This window comes from Puma concolor, chromosome B3 (assembly GCF_028749965.1).
Source record: "Puma concolor isolate L17-30 chromosome B3, mPumCon1.1.hap2, whole genome shotgun sequence".
NCBI lineage: Eukaryota > Metazoa > Chordata > Mammalia > Carnivora > Felidae > Puma > Puma concolor.
The window spans coordinates 146,357,921-146,373,255 of NC_141672.1; the positions used below are offsets into that span (position 1 = coordinate 146,357,921).

General features: G+C 45.1%; 1 protein-coding gene across 3 annotated transcripts in view; it reads left to right on the top strand.

Annotated features, from left to right (window-relative positions):
• The window catches only part of ADAMTSL3 (ADAMTS like 3), a 353,901-nt gene that overhangs the window by 231,346 nt on the left and 107,220 nt on the right, over nt 1–15,335 (top strand). For all 3 annotated transcript variants that reach the window (XM_086711720.1, XM_086711719.1, XM_086711721.1), the window contains one exon: nt 6,651–6,937. In XM_086711720.1, the coding sequence (XP_086567846.1) occupies nt 6,651–6,937 (287 nt within the window). The remainder of the gene's footprint in view (nt 1–6,650; nt 6,938–15,335) is intronic.

Consider the following 15,335-nt stretch of genomic DNA (forward strand, 5'->3'; position numbering starts at 1 on the left):
AGAGAGGCAGAGCATGAGTGGGTGAAGGGCAGAGGGAGAGGGAGACACTGAGTCTGAAGCAGGACCCAGGCTCTGAGCTGTCATTACAGAGCCCAATGTGGGGCTCGAACTCACGAACTGTGAGATCATGACCTGAGCCAAAATCGGACGCTTAACCGACTGAGCCACCCAGGCACCCCAAGGTCAGCTGTATTTTTAACGTTTTCGTGGTTTACCTTTAACTTTGACCCATGGAGAATTTACTCTGACGTGTGGTGTGTGGTGTTTGTCTAACTTAATTCTACCTTGAATAATTAACAAGCTGCCCCGCACCATCTAGTGAATAATCTAGTGCTCATGTTGAGGTCACAATGCCTTCATTGTGTAAATGGACCACTCCATCGTCAGTGCCAGAGTATGGAAATTACTGCAACTTTTTAGAACTTTTTTCTATCAGGTTCTGCGAGGGCTGTCTCATTGTTATTCCTTTTAAACGGCTCATGACGGTGCTCAACTAATCTCCCATAAAACCTTAGAGTTGTCTTGTCTGTTTCCAGCCTCCTTCCCCCTAAATCGGATCGGAACTGCGTTCATTTGCTAAATCAATTAACAGGGGACGCACATCTTTAGTGTTGAGTCTTCCCATTCAGAGGCATGTGCTGTTCTGTCCAGCGAATCAGATCTCTGGGGTCAGAACCCCTTCAGTATTTTGTGGTTTTAATCATACCAGCCCTGTGCTTTTTTTATAGAGTTTTTATTCACAAGCTCCCGTGTTAAGCCTCAGTCTTTTTTATCTGTAAAATCAGGAAAATAACAGTACTTGTTCATAAGGTTGTTGTGAAAATTACATTAAGTGATAAATGTAATATTCTTTGCACGGTGCCTGGCAATGAATGCCAGCAGCAAATGTTGGTTGAATTTTGAGAAACCTGGTAGTTTTAGGATAGATGGATAGGGACTTTGTTTTTTATTATTATTAGAGAGAGAGAGCGTGCACAGACAAGTTGGGGGGGGCAGAAGAGGGAAAGAGAGAACTTTAAGCACACTTCACGCTCGATGTGGAGCCCAACTCAGGGCTTCATCTCAAAACCCTGGGATTATGACGTGAGCTGAAATTAGGAGTCAGGTGCTTAATTGACCGAGCCCCCCAGATGTCCCATACATAGGCACTGTTTCATTGAACTCGTATTTTTTTTCTAAAAATTTTCAATGAACTATACTGTTTTCCATAGTTATATCATCGTTAAAGAATCACTTCATCTTCTTTCCTAAAATTTGTACCTTTTACCTTTCCTTATCTCATTTTGTTATTCCTTATACTTTTTACATTTCTGAAGATTGCATTTGTATCCTGTGTAGATTTTGAAATTAGAGTCTTTGTATTTTAATAAGAGAGTTTAATTCAGTTAAATTTATTATGATTGCTGAGAGTTCTGGCCTCCATTTTTTTCTTTTTTTCTCTTAAGGTTTATTTATTTTTGAGAGAGAGAGAGACAGCACGTGCGAGAGAGAGAGCATGAGCAGGGGAGGGGCAGAGAGAGACACACAGAATCCAAAGCAGGCTCCAGGCTCCAAGCTGTCAGCACAGAGCCCGATGCGGGGCTCGAACCCACGAACCATGAGATCATGACCTGAGCTGAAATCAGATGCTTAACTGACTGCGCCATCCAGGCACCCCGTTCTGGCCTCCATTTTAAGTTATCTCCTTGTTTCTCTTAATTTTCTAGATGATGCATGTTTTCTGGATTCATTTTCTCCAGTAACTGGAGATCAGTCCTTTGTAATTTCATCTTTTTCTGTATTTTTTTTTTATTACCAACATCCCTTTTCTGTTGACTTCTCCATCTTTAAAATGAGTAAGTTGACATAGCTGGCTTTCTTACCAACCTATTTCAAAGCTCCTGGTTTCTAAAAAGAAGTTTTTAGCCAGGTGTTTTCCTTTTCTATGGCCGCAGGAGCAATTTACCACACAACTAGTGGCTTAATAAACATTTTCTATCTCAGTTCTGTAAGTCAGGAGCCCAGTAGATTGAAGTGGTTCCTCTGCGCTGGGTCCCACAAAGCCAAAATCAAGGTGTCTCTCAGCCTGAGCACCTGTCTGGCGCCCTGGGGGAGAATGTGCTTCCAGTCCTATTCAGGTAGTTGGCAGAATTCAGTTCCATGCAGTTGTAGAATCGAAAGTCCCATTTCCTTGCTGGCTGTCGGCTAGTTGTTCTCAACTTCAAGGGGTCGCCTGCACTCCTTGGCTCCTGGCCCCTTCCGTCTCCCAGCCAGCAGCAGCTGGGGTGCTCTTTTCCTGCATCTCTCTGACTTCAGCCAAAGGAATTTCTGTTTTTCAGGACCTGTGATTAGATTATCCTGCTAGAATAATCTCCTTATCTCGAGGCCCATAACGTTAACCATATCTGCAGAATTCCTTTTGCCATGCAATATAACATATTCATAAATTCTAGAGACTAGGGTATGGGCATCTTTGGGGTGGCCATTATTCTGCCTGAAACACATAAGTTGGTTTTTTTTTTAATTTTTGTAATGTTTATTTATTTTTGAGACAGAGAGAGACAGAGCATGAATGGGGGAGGGTCAGAGAGAGAAGGAGACAGAATCTGAAGCAGGCTCCAGGTTCTGAGCTGTCAGCACAGAGCCTGACACAGGGCTTAAACCCAGGAACCACAAGATCATGACCTGAGCTGAAGTCGAATGCTCAACCGACCGAGCCACCCAGGTGCCCCTAAAACTCTAAGTATTTATGTTCATCATTTTTTATCACTTTTTCCTGGGAGATAGTGTGCCTTTCCAAGCTGTATTGTAGGCACTTTTTTTTTTTTAACATGTTTTATTTCTGAACACTTTGTCTGTTTGTCTTGTGTTAGAACCTCTACTTGAAGAATCCAGGCATCTTCAGTATCGGATTATTTCAGTTTTCTCTCATTTTGTCTCTAAAAACTACCAGGGTGCCTGGGTGACTCAGTCAGTTGAGGGTCCAGCTTCAGCTCAGGTCATGATCTCACAGTTTGTGGGTTCGAGCCTCACGTCAGGCTCTGTGCTGACAGCTCAGAGCCTGGAGCTACTTTGGATTCTGGTCTCTCTCTCTCTCTGTGCCCCTCCCCTGCTTGCATTCTGTATCTCTCTCTCTCTCTCTCTCTCTCTCTCTCTCTCTCTCTCTCTCTCTCAAAAAAAAAAATTAAATTAATAAACTTAAAAATAAAAACTGCCATTTAAAAAAAAAATCCGTTTTGAAGAGGTAGAATTTACATACAGTAAGCGGTGTCTGTTTAAAGTGATGAGTTTTAACAGGTGTAAACAGCCACCCAGCCCCAGCCTCAGGCAGGATACCGAACACTCCCATCACCCCCAGAAGGTCTCCTTTGCAGACTGTTCCTCCCTCCCCCTGCTCTAAGTGCTTCAAAAGCTCCCCTCAGGGCCCCTGCAGGGCTCAGTCACTTAAGCCTCTGACTCTGCATTTCGGCTCAGGTGCTAAACTCACATTTGGTGAGTTCGAGCTCCCGTGTACTGACAGCACAGAGCTTGCTTGGAATTCTCTCTCTGTCTCTCTCTCTGTCTCTCCCCCCACCCCGTCCCCTCCCTGCTCATGCGCTCGCTCGCTGTCTCTCGAATAAAAAAAAATCTTTGTTTCAGTAAGCACTGAATGAGTGCTGGTGGCTCATGAGGCACCTGGGTGGCTCAGTCAGTTGAGCATCCAACTCGTGAGTTCAGCTCAGGTCATGATCTCATGGTTCATCAGATCGAGCCCCATGTCGGGCTCTGCACTGACAGTGTGGAGCCGGCTTGGGATTTTCTCTCTCCCTTCCTCTGCCCCTCCCCTGCTTGTGCACGTACTCTCATGCTGTCTCTCTTGAGATAAATAAATAAACATTTAAAAAATAAATAAGTAAACAATACTAATAATACATAAAAAATTGAAAAAAATCCACAAAGACCATCATGCTACTTTATACATAAAGTTTCTGTTGCCATAGCTCCCCTCCCCCCCTCCCTTTCAAACCCTCGTGGCTAATTTGGACAGTTCTCACATCTGGTTTTTAAGAGGACCCCTAAAAGGGTCTCTGAAAGCCAACTTGAAAGGTCCAGGACACCTTAGGAAAACACTGGATGTGACCATCACTTGCCACGTTGGGAACTGAGGTGAGCCTTTCCTCCAGCCCCATCTTCTAATGGGGCTCTGAATCACAACAGACACAGGGGTTCCCTGTGAATGAAAAGAATCTACATCTCAGTTTTCAGTTTTTATCACTAAGGAGAGAGGAGGGGAAAAGAAGGTGACCATAAACGTACAGTGTGCACAGGGGCACCTGGGTGGCTCAGTTGGTTAAGCGTCCGACTTCAGCTCAGGTCATGATCTCGCGGTCTGTGAGTTCAAGACCCCGCGTTGGCTCTGTGCTGACAGCTGGGAGCCTGGAGCCTGCTTCGGATTCTGTGTCTCCCTCTCTCTCTGCCCCTCCCCCGCTCGTGCTCTGTCTCTCTGTATCTCAAAAATGAATAAACGTTAAAAAATTAAAAAAAAAAAAAGTACAGTATGCACATGGTTAGAAAATGCAAGACTTTTAAAGCTATAAACAGAAAGTGGAAGCTCCCACTCCACACACTGGCACGTGCAATCGATCGCTTCCAGAAAAGAGACATTGTACATTGTACGTAAGTCATATACAGGTATGTGTGCTATAAATGTTTTAATTAAATAACATATACACTACATATACATATGCATGCCTTTCTGTGTGTATTTAGACAAAAGATCCCAGTATATGAGCCATCCCACACTTACTTCATTTAACTCTCTCCAAGAGGAGACTATTCCTTCTGAATTAATAACAGACACACCTCCTTCTTTTAATTGACCTCATGTTATTACGTTGTATGTATATTACATTGTATCGGTGCCTCGTCTTAAATTTAATCAGGCTTTTTCTTTCCAGTTCTACCGGGGAAAACAGCAAGGAGAGAAAAGAACGTGTTCAAATATTATGCCAATACTCCTCTCTGCTGGGAGGTTGGGCGAGCCCTCTCCTGGCCTGGGGTAGGGGAGGGAGTTCTCCACCAAAAGGTTTCAATGCAGTAAATAGAATTTGGAGGGTTTACTGTTTGCATGGCTCTTTACGGGGCTCATGTATCCCAACGGTGTTTCCTCCTGCTGATTGGATTGTGGACAAGGTGATGAAGTCTTGTCCAGGGAGAGAAGGTTGGAGGACTCTGAGAGACCCTTACTACCCGTTCTGAGATTTTTTTGAACATGAACCCTTGGAACTATATCTTAGCCGTTTTCTGAAGTGACTTAGTACGTTATCCTGTGAACAGAGATCTGCGTTCACTTTAACTCAGGAAATGATGCACGCCATATTCCCCTCTTAGGCATTTATAGTATGCATTCATGTATCGTGGTCTTTGGAAAAGTTTTGCAGTAATTAAACCTGTGGAGCACTATTGCACCCATGGTTTCCCCAACTTACATTGGCTGGGCTCTTCCTTGCCTGTCACTTGTGAATATCTCACAATGCAAGTGTTGCTTCGGGATGACTTAACTAAGCATGTCCCTGCTGAGTCTCTGCTTTTCAATTCAGTGCAGGAATCAGTAAACATCTTCTGCAAAGGCCCAGATAGTAAAGATTTTAGGCTCTGTGGGCCAAATAGTCTCTGTGGCAAATCCTCAGCTCTGCCATGTAGCATAAAAGCAGTCATGAACAAGAAGTGAGCAAGTGACCATGGCCATATTCCAATAAAACTATAATTATGGATACTTTAATTCAATGTTGTGTCACTCAGAAAATATTACCCTTCTTTTCCACCCCCAACCATTTAAAACTATAAAATCATTCTGTAGTCTGTAGAGAAACAGGTGGGCTGGACTTGACCTGTAGGCTATAGGTTGACAACCTCTGATTTAGTGGATAATAATTCAGAATCAGAAATAAATACTTTATTCAGCCATATTGTATCTAAGATATTTTCAAGAAGATGAAATTCAGTGTAGTGTAGTTGAGGACAGAATATGAAAGCTTCATCTACCCTACAGAAAACACATATTATCTTAAATATTGAGAGTTTAATAAAGTCCTACCTGTTAAAGGATAAGCCTGATAAAGATTCATTGAATAAATATTGATGAAAATTCTCCGTATTATAAAAGAACTCAGATTAGAAATTATCACTACATAATGGTTTATTTATGACCAAATTTTTGAAAAGCCTAATTTTAATGATATTATACAAAGGTGATAGCACAGCATTTGAGTTTTAAAATGGAGGCAAACTTTTGGGGCACCTGGGTGGTTCAGTCAGTTAAGTGTCTGACTCTTGATTTCGGCTCAGGTCATGATCTCATGATTTGTGAGTTTGAGCCCTGCATCGGGCTCTGCGCTGTCAGACTTGGGTCTCTCTCTCTCTCTCTCTCTCTCTCTCTCTCTCTCTCTCTCTGCCCCACCCCTGCTCTCTAAATAAGTAAATAAATAAGCAAACAAATAAATAAAATGGGTGCAAACGTTCACTAGATCTCCAGTGAAAAATCCTTTCTGTTGCTAATAAGATTGGACAATTTGTTCATGACCTAGTTGAGCACCAGAATTCCCTCTGAGCGAAGTTATCTCTTCCCTTCAGGGAAGGCCTGTCGCTCCTGCGGGGCCGGTGTATAACGGGGACTCCTGGGTCTTCTGTAGGTTCATCCCAGAGCCCTGGTCGGCCTGCAGCACCACGTGCGGGCCGGGCGTCCAGGTCCGGGAGGTGAAGTGCCGTGTGCTCCTGACGTTCACGCAGACGGAGACCGAGCTGCCTGAGGAAGAGTGCGAGGGCCCCCAGCTGCCCACCGAGCGGCCCTGCCTCCTCGACCCCTGCGACGAGAGCCCTGCCTCCCGCCAGCCCGACGCCTCTCCCCGGGAGGACAGCACGATGACCTACCACTGGGAGTACGCTGGCTTCACCCCTTGCACGGCCACATGCTTGGGAGGTATTGGATTCTCTCTGGGGGGTGGGGGGGGTGGGGGTGGGGGAGGAGGACAGCGGCGTCTTGTGTTGCTAATAGTTTGAGAAACCACTGAGTTGGCTAAGCCAAACATGCAACTTAGAAAAACCTAAAGGAGGTAAAGTCATTCGAATAACTGAAAACTATGCCTTCTCTGTCTTTATTTTCCATTGTGATTATTCCAGGAAGATAAAGGATAGTGTGGCAGTATATCCTGACCCCCCTCCCCCCCCAAAAAAATGTTATGCTCCTTTGGCCTCAGCAAATGTATAAATGAGGTGGGGAAAGAGGCCACTGATTAATATGGAATAAGTAGGGGAATGCAGAACTGGTAAGTCGAGGCAATCTCGCCCGTAAGTCAGTGTTACAAACTGAGGTGGCCTGGGATTGCCATTTCTGATGGGACTCTGTCAGGAGTCACCCTCATACCTGCACATTGGGCTGGAGACCAGGGAAGAGCACACTGGTCACTCTGGTTTATGTGTGTGCACGTATGTGTGTGTAATGTGCATAGCCAGTGGGCCTGTTAGGATTAGGAAGTGCTAATATGGCCAGGTGGCCTCAATAGGGTGCACGTTGGCACCAAGATTATTAAGCCCTCCAGGATCCAAAAGAGAGTTGATGAGCAGAGAGCAGGAGCTCAGATAGTCATTCTCCAGGGCTCTCTTTTTTGGAAGGAAAAGATAGAAATAGTTGGAAAGCTAGCTCTTCTGCCGACGTGAAGGAGACTCATCTGATCAGGACTCCAGGACCCCTGACACCCTGACCCTGGATTCCAGCACTTGTGGCAAACCCTGGTGGCTAAATGTGCTCTGACTTCAGGGGCGCCTGGGGGACTCGGTCAGTTAAGCGTCCGACTCTTGATTTCAGCTCAGGTGATGATTTCACGGTTTGTGAGTTCGAGCCCCACGTCGGGTTCTGCACTGACAGTGCAGAGCCTGCTTGCGTTTCTCTCTCTCTCTCTCTCTCTCTCTCTGCCCCTCCTGCATGAGTTCTTTCTTCTCTCTGTCTCTTTCCCTCTTCAAGATAAATAGATAAACTTTAAAAAAAGTGCTCCGACTTCAGTCCCAGCCAATGGTGAGAAGAATACAGGAGCTACTGCCTTAGAAGGTGGTTAGTTCAGTGAGTTCGGGCCCCGCGTCGGGCTCTGGACTGATGGCTCAGAGCCTGCTTCCGATTCGGTGTCTCCTTCTCTCTCTGCCCCTCCCCCCTTCATGCTCTGTCTCTCTCTGTCTCAAAAACAAATACACGTTAAAAAAAAAAAATTTAAAAAAAAGAAGGTGGTTAGTTCAAGTGCATGCTCCAGCCCTCCTGGTGCCCCTGAGCCCATTACTTGGAGCTCCCTATCAGGTGTTAGAGCTCGTGATCCTGTCACTGTACCTGAGTCCCTCCCTCTTTGTCCTCCGGGCCCTTAAGTGAATTCCCAGTCCTTCCCATCCAGTCTCCAAGACTTGGTGGTATTTGTCTTTGTCCTGTCCTAATTCAACCTCTGAACCCACCTATCCTGACACAGACACCTGTTCTCTGACATTGCCAGCCTGCAGTAGACCCAGAGGAAGGGGCATATGTTTTAGCCCCAGCCTTCAGCTAAGCTACTACCTTTCACATGGAGTTATGCACGTAGGATTTAGAACAGGACACTTGGCTGCTCCCAGATTCTCTCTGCTCTCTTACTTGCTTCTCCCTGGTTTTTAGAAGCCCACCCAACTGACTAGGAGTTACTCACCTGGACCTCAACTGGCTGCTGTGTCTCTTGCCTCCAGGGCACACAGTCTCAGCCCCAAGTCCACTGCACACCTATGCTGCCGCTCAGAACTTAACGCCTGCTCTGAGTTCAGCACCCTGGACACCACCCTTGTTATAGCTTGGAAACCTTCACGTGAACATGCCCTTGGAGACAATAGGAACTAGTACTTTCCTGATGAGTCTTGAGGACCCCTCCAGAGGTAGTTGCCGAGATGCAAAAATGGTCCCCCATTCAACTGCCGTTATAGATGGCTGGAACTTCCTATGACATTCCTGGAAAGTATCAGCTATCTCTACCACTTCTGAACCAGCACGTTCCTGCAGTATCACCAGGAGCTGTGTCTTTTATCATGAGAGCAGAAACAAATCCTGCTGTTGCTTGCACAGCCTCAAATCTCTTAATCTCAAAACTCTTGAACGTTGCCTTTGGTAGAATTACTATTTCATCTAGTACTCTGCTATCCTTGAGTTTAGTTTTTTTCCCTGACTGGGAAGGCCCCTCGATTTGGGGAAGCGTGGCATGTTGGGTCCTCAGAACTAAGAGAGCAGTTGGAGTTGCCCAAGGAAAGATGACCAGGCGAATTCTGATTCAGTTGGCGGAGTCTGTTGGACCTCATCTTTGATAGATAGATAGATTGATTGATTGATTTTGAGGGGGGCGGGGAAGGGAGAGATGGAGAGAGAATCTCAAGCAGGCTCCATGTTATCAGCACAGAGCCCGACGCAAGGCTCAATCTCATGAGCCGTGAGATCATGACCTGAGCCGAAATCAAGAGTCAAACGCTTAATTGACTGAGCCATCCAGGCGGCACTAGACCTCATCTTTGAAGCTTGGTACCAAGATGTTAGAATCTGCTGTTGTGCTGTCTACTGAGGTAGCTCTAGGAGGCACCTCCAGGATGGCTGAGCCTATGGGAATGACTTTCTTTTTTTATTTGCTAATAGTTTTATTGAGACGTAATTCACATCCCATACAATTTATGCATTTGAAGTCTTTATTCAATTTGGTGGGTTTTAGTATATTCACAAGGTTGTGCAAACATCTTCATAATCAGCGTCACAGCACTTTACCCCCACAGAACCCCGTACCCTTAAGCAGGTCACTCCCCATTTTTCCTCAAACCCCCATTTTCCCTGCCAGTGGCAGCCCCTGGAAACCACTGATCTACTTTCTGTCTATTCTGGACATTTCGTATAAGATGAATCACATAATATGGGGTCCTTCGTGACTTTTACTTAGTATAATGTTTCCAGTTGAGGTCCATCCATGTTGTAGCATGAATCAGAACTTCATTCCTTTTTATGACTAATACTCTTCCATTGTAGGGATAAACCACATTTTGCTTATCCATTCATCAGTTAGAAATTTGGATTCTTTGCATGTCTTGGGTGTTATGAATAATCCTACTATGGCCATTCAGGTACATGTTTTTATATGGACATATTTTTTCATGTTTCTTGGGTATGTATCTTGGAGTAGTAGAATGACCTTTGAATCCACTTAAAACATACAAATTTGGGACGCCTGGGTGGCTCAGTCAGTTGGGCATCCTATTCTTGGTTCTGGCTCAGGTTGTGATCTCATGGTCGTGGGATCAAACTCCATATCAGTCTCTATGCCAAGTGTGGAGCCCGCTTGGGATTTTCTCACCCCCCACTTCTTTCTCTGCTCCTCCCCTGTTCATATGCATGCATGCATGCATGCTCTCTCTCTCTCAAAATAAATAAATAAACCAACTTAAAAAAATACAAGTTTTGCGAAACCTGGCTAATTGAGTTTATCCTTATTGGCCCTGTGGACCTTTGGGCTGACTGTGAGAAGACAGAGCACCTTGAACATGTCAGAAGTGCAGCTCACTGTGCAGATAGTTGATGTGGAGTGCCCGTTTATTGTCTGGCATCCTCTTGTGAACTTGGAACACATTTTACAAGTTTTAACAGAGATCAACTTGGAAATCTTTCAATACTCAGTTAAACAGCAATTTTGCCTTGTGAGAGTGCATTGTATTGTGCAATCCTAGAATAATACCATTTAAGTGAACCTTGGATACCCACTAACCCAAATTTTACAGTTAGGGAAACCGAGGCTCAGAGGCCATCATGCAGTCCCAAACAGAAAACAGTTCTCATCCTTTAGAGAGAGCTGGCCATATAATGGGTGCATATAATAAGCCTTTTAACTTGGCAAAAAGTAATATTTTTAACTTTGGGGGTTCAAGCTTAAATTTTGCTTTTAAATAAGTAAATTCTGTGAAACGTAAAGGGTAATGCTTGAAACCAGGATCCTCAATAAAGACAGGGAAGCTCATGCCTGCTCTGTGCTAGACTTCATGGCTCTGGGTTCTGGGCTCAAAATCGGGATATAAAACGAGTAGCACACAGTCCTTCCTTGACTTGATGGTGCACAGCTTTTGGTTATCTTGCCTTTATCGTCTTGACCGTACTAGCTACATACAGTGACACTTGCCTCTCGGTGATCCATTTTAATGTGGTTTTGGAGGCTCAGCCTCTACAAGTCCACTTCTGTGTGATTAGCAATGTCGGTTTGAACCCTCCCCTTGCACACGAGGAGAGTGGGTCTGCCATAACTAAAGACCACAGGAAGATAGCATTTCCACAGGCACACAGCCGTTTCTCCAGCTTCCTATTTCTGGTAGAAAAAATAATAGATGCAAATGACAGATTCCTGCAAAGATCGTATCCTGATCCTCTGTGTACTTGTATTTTCCAACTAATCTTCATATCATACGAGAAATAAAAATACATCTGTTTGTTGTAATTGCTGGTACTTAGGAATCTTTCCTAAGTCGGCTTTCATTTTGGAGTGGCAACAGAGAGTTCTTTTTTAGTTCCTGGAAACATGAAGAATTCAGACATTGGATTTCCAGCTTCCACAGCGTATACACGTATGCGTGCAGCATAGTGTGTGTGCACGTGCGTGCGTATATACGTAGACCTCCCGGAAGATGTGCCTGCCTTTGTAACACCCCCTGGTAAGGTTTTGTAATTTCGTACATCATCAACATTCCTCACCAGAATTTTTCTTTGTATTTTATGTTATTTGTTGCATTTAGGCCCTTTCATTTTTACTTTTGTATTTTTAAAACAATTGTTTAATGTTTATTTTGGAGGGAGAGAGACAGAGACAGATACAGAGACAGAGTGTGAGCAGGGGAGGGGCCGAGAAAGAGGGAGACACAGAATCCGAAGCAGGCTCCGGGCTCCGGGCTGTCAGCACAGAGCCCAATGCGGGGCTCGAACCCACGAACCGTGGGATCATGACCTGAGCCGAAGTCAGATGCTTAACCCACTGTGCCACCCAGGCGTCCATACCTTTGTATTTTCTAACAGCACAGGCTAGGAGCAGATTCATTGACTTTGAAGCCTGACCCCACTTTGAACCCTAGCCCTGCCACTCTCTTCGGGCTGTTATAGAAGTTTGTAGAGGCTCATTTTTGCACAATGAGAAGAGCCATACCTCCTTCATGAGGATTAATGAGGGGATTAAGTGTCCTCATGTAACAGGATGATGTTGGAGAACTTCTTAATCACAGTGCCTGGCACACGGTATAGAATAAGTGTTAGTGGGATGATTAATTTATAATATAATAACAACAGGGTGTTCTTTTTATAATGCCGCCATTTTTTCTCTTTAAAAAATCTGATTAAATTGCTGAACCCCCTTTTATTTCTTTTTTTTTTTTAAGTTTATTTATTTTGAAACAGAGAACACAAGCAGGGGAGGGGCAGAGAGAGAGAATCCCAAGCAGGCTCCACACTGTCAGCACAGAGCCTGACGTGGGGCTCAAACTCACAGACTGGGAGATCGTGACCTGAGCCGAAACCAAGAGTCAGATGCTTAACCAGCTGAGCCCCCCAGGTGTGCCAAATTGCTGAGCTCCTTAATGCATCTACCAGTTTTAAGTTCATTCTTACCAATTCTCTTAAGTAAAATAACCATCTCTAATTCATGATGATTTTATTTTTCCCTTTCAAATAGTTATTTATCTTATTTGAGCCTTTTTAATCTTATTTCATTGTCTAGAATTTCAAGAACAATAATAAATAATGTGGGCAGCACCAGCCCTGCCACCTCGCCTTTGTCCTGACAGTTAGCAGGCACCTCCCCGTTGTTTCATTTAAAAACATTTTTGGGGCGCCCGGGTGGCTCAGTCGGTTGAACGTCCAACTTTGGCTCAGGTCACGATCTCACGGTTTGTGGGTTTGAGCCCCGCGTCGGGCTCTGTGCTGACAGCTCAGAGCCTGGAGCCTGCTTCGGATTCTGTCTCCTTCTCTCTCTGCCCCTCCCCGCTTGTGCTCTGTCTCTCAAAAATAAATGAATGTAAAAAAATTTAAAAAAAAATTCTGCAGCTATCTATTGCACGTTTCTTTGTGGTAGGCACCAGGCTGGGTGACAGTGACTCTAAGTAGTTCCTGCTTTTGGAACTCAAGTCTAGTGGGGAAAATGCACTGATCACATAATCACCCACATGTGTAAACCACAGCTGGTTATAGCAAAATAAATGCATGGTGCTAGGAAAACATATAATAGGAGGAACTTGACCTAATTAGGGAAGTAAGGGAAACCCTCCCTAAAAACAGTTACACTTGAACTTAAATATGAAAGATGGGGAATTGCTGAAGCAAAAGGGGCGTTGGAGGGGGTGGCCTGGAAAGAGTTCCCAGCAGAAAAAAAAAAGGCAGGTACAAAGTCCCTGGGTGGCAGGAGGGTTCATGGTCCATCCCCAGAGTGAAGAAGGCAGGTGCGGCTGGAGTAGTGAGAAAGACAGCGAGGTGATGCTAGAGGAGACGGCAGGGGCCAATGAATGCCTTGTGGGCAAAGCTGATTTGGCTCTTTATCCCAAGATCAGCGGGAGACCATTCAAAGAATTAAAGCGGGGGATGCATGATCCAATTTTTCTGTATCTCAGAAAGGTGAGTCGAGCTGTATCGTAAAGAAACAGGTTTGGGAGGGATAAGAGCAGATGTGAGGGAGGCCGTCTACAAAGCTGTTGCCTCGTCCAGGCAGGGACTTGTTCTTGAGCAGTAATGACAGTAGACGTGGAGGGCAGTGGATAACTCTGAGAAATATGTAGAAGGTGAAAGTCTGTTGGTGGAGGCGTGAGTGCAGGGGAGGTGTCAAAGCTGAGTCCCAGGGCTCTCTTCCAAGATGACGCGTGCTCGGTGGAGGTCCAGCTGGGCACGAGGACATCATGAGTTCCGTTTGTGGACGCAACGACTTAACGTGCCTGTGGACTTGCGAACGGAGATGCTAAGTAGGCTTTGTGAGTGTGTGAATCTGAAGCAAAGCACAAAGATCCAGATTGAAGTATACATTGGTGAGTCATCCGTGTGCGGAGAGGATCGAAGCCAGGGTAGTGGCTCAACCTCCAGGAAGAGAATGGGTGGCCATTGGTGACTCGGAGTCAGTTCAGTGGAGTGTTGGACACAGAAGTCGGATTTGCAAGAATGGAGGAAAGGGTGGCAGGTGACAAAATGGAGGTGAATGGATTTTTTTGTGGCAAAATTTATGATAAAGAATGCAGAGAGAGGGAAAAGGCTAGAAGGCGTCATGGATTGACGGAGAGCTGGGTGCGTGTTATTTCTTCATGACTGAGTGGCTTGGGTACATTCACAAGGCAGCAACAAAGCTCTCGGATAAAAGCGAAGGGAGAGGTAATCAAATTTCCTGGGAAGGTGGAAGGGAGTGAAATCCAGCAAACTCCTAATTGAAATAGACAAGGAAAAGGCCAGGATGCTTGTGAGATGGTGGGTCTGTATGCCCGAGGGCAGGAAGTTCCTGGTTGTTTCGTGTTTTGTGTGTGTGTGTGTGTGTGTGTGTGTGTGTGTGTGAATGATTTGGTGAGTGAAGGGATAGATGGTTGAGGTTACAGTGTAATGTTCTTTCGTTTTCCTGCTGACTACAGTGCTAGTATTTGATTTAGGGTTTCTCATAGATATATGCAAACTGTAGATGAAATAAATAGAAATGCTATTGATGCACGGAAGTATTGTCCACATAGCATGGGGGAGTCCAAGCATGCGTTCCCATGAAAGGGAATGTGGGACTGAAAGCTGAATTGTCCCACCATGGGCTCACACTGGAGTACTCCCTGTGGACATGTGTTCCCGCCACGAAATGTTAGCGGTCCCTATTTCGTTCTCTTCAGGTCCCTTCAAGTCATGACAGGCCCCTAGCCATACTTTCTCCTTGACATATTCGGTCACTTCCTCTCAGGCTCCAGTGACATCCAGTGATCCCCTTCCTGCGGCCACATGGTTTCAACAGTCCTTAATCTTTACCGGCGGTCTCCTCAAGTCGTCGCTAAAAGGAACCCACCTATTTGCAGTGCGTAAAACTCGGCATTTTAACACCACGGATGATACTGTTCTCCACAGTTCTCCCAGCCCAGAACGTACTCTGCTTCCTCTCCTTCTCGTTCCCTGGGACTTTAGAGTGGCACCCACTCGTTCACAGTGGCCAGTCAGCTGAGAGAGCAAAAAAAAAAAACCACATATTAACTCTTCTTTTCAATATGGCCCTGGGCTTGTGTGTGGAATACAACACACACTCCTGGTTGCCTCACAAGGCAACACCACATGAAGGAGGTGTGTTCATTTATTTTCTTTTATAGAT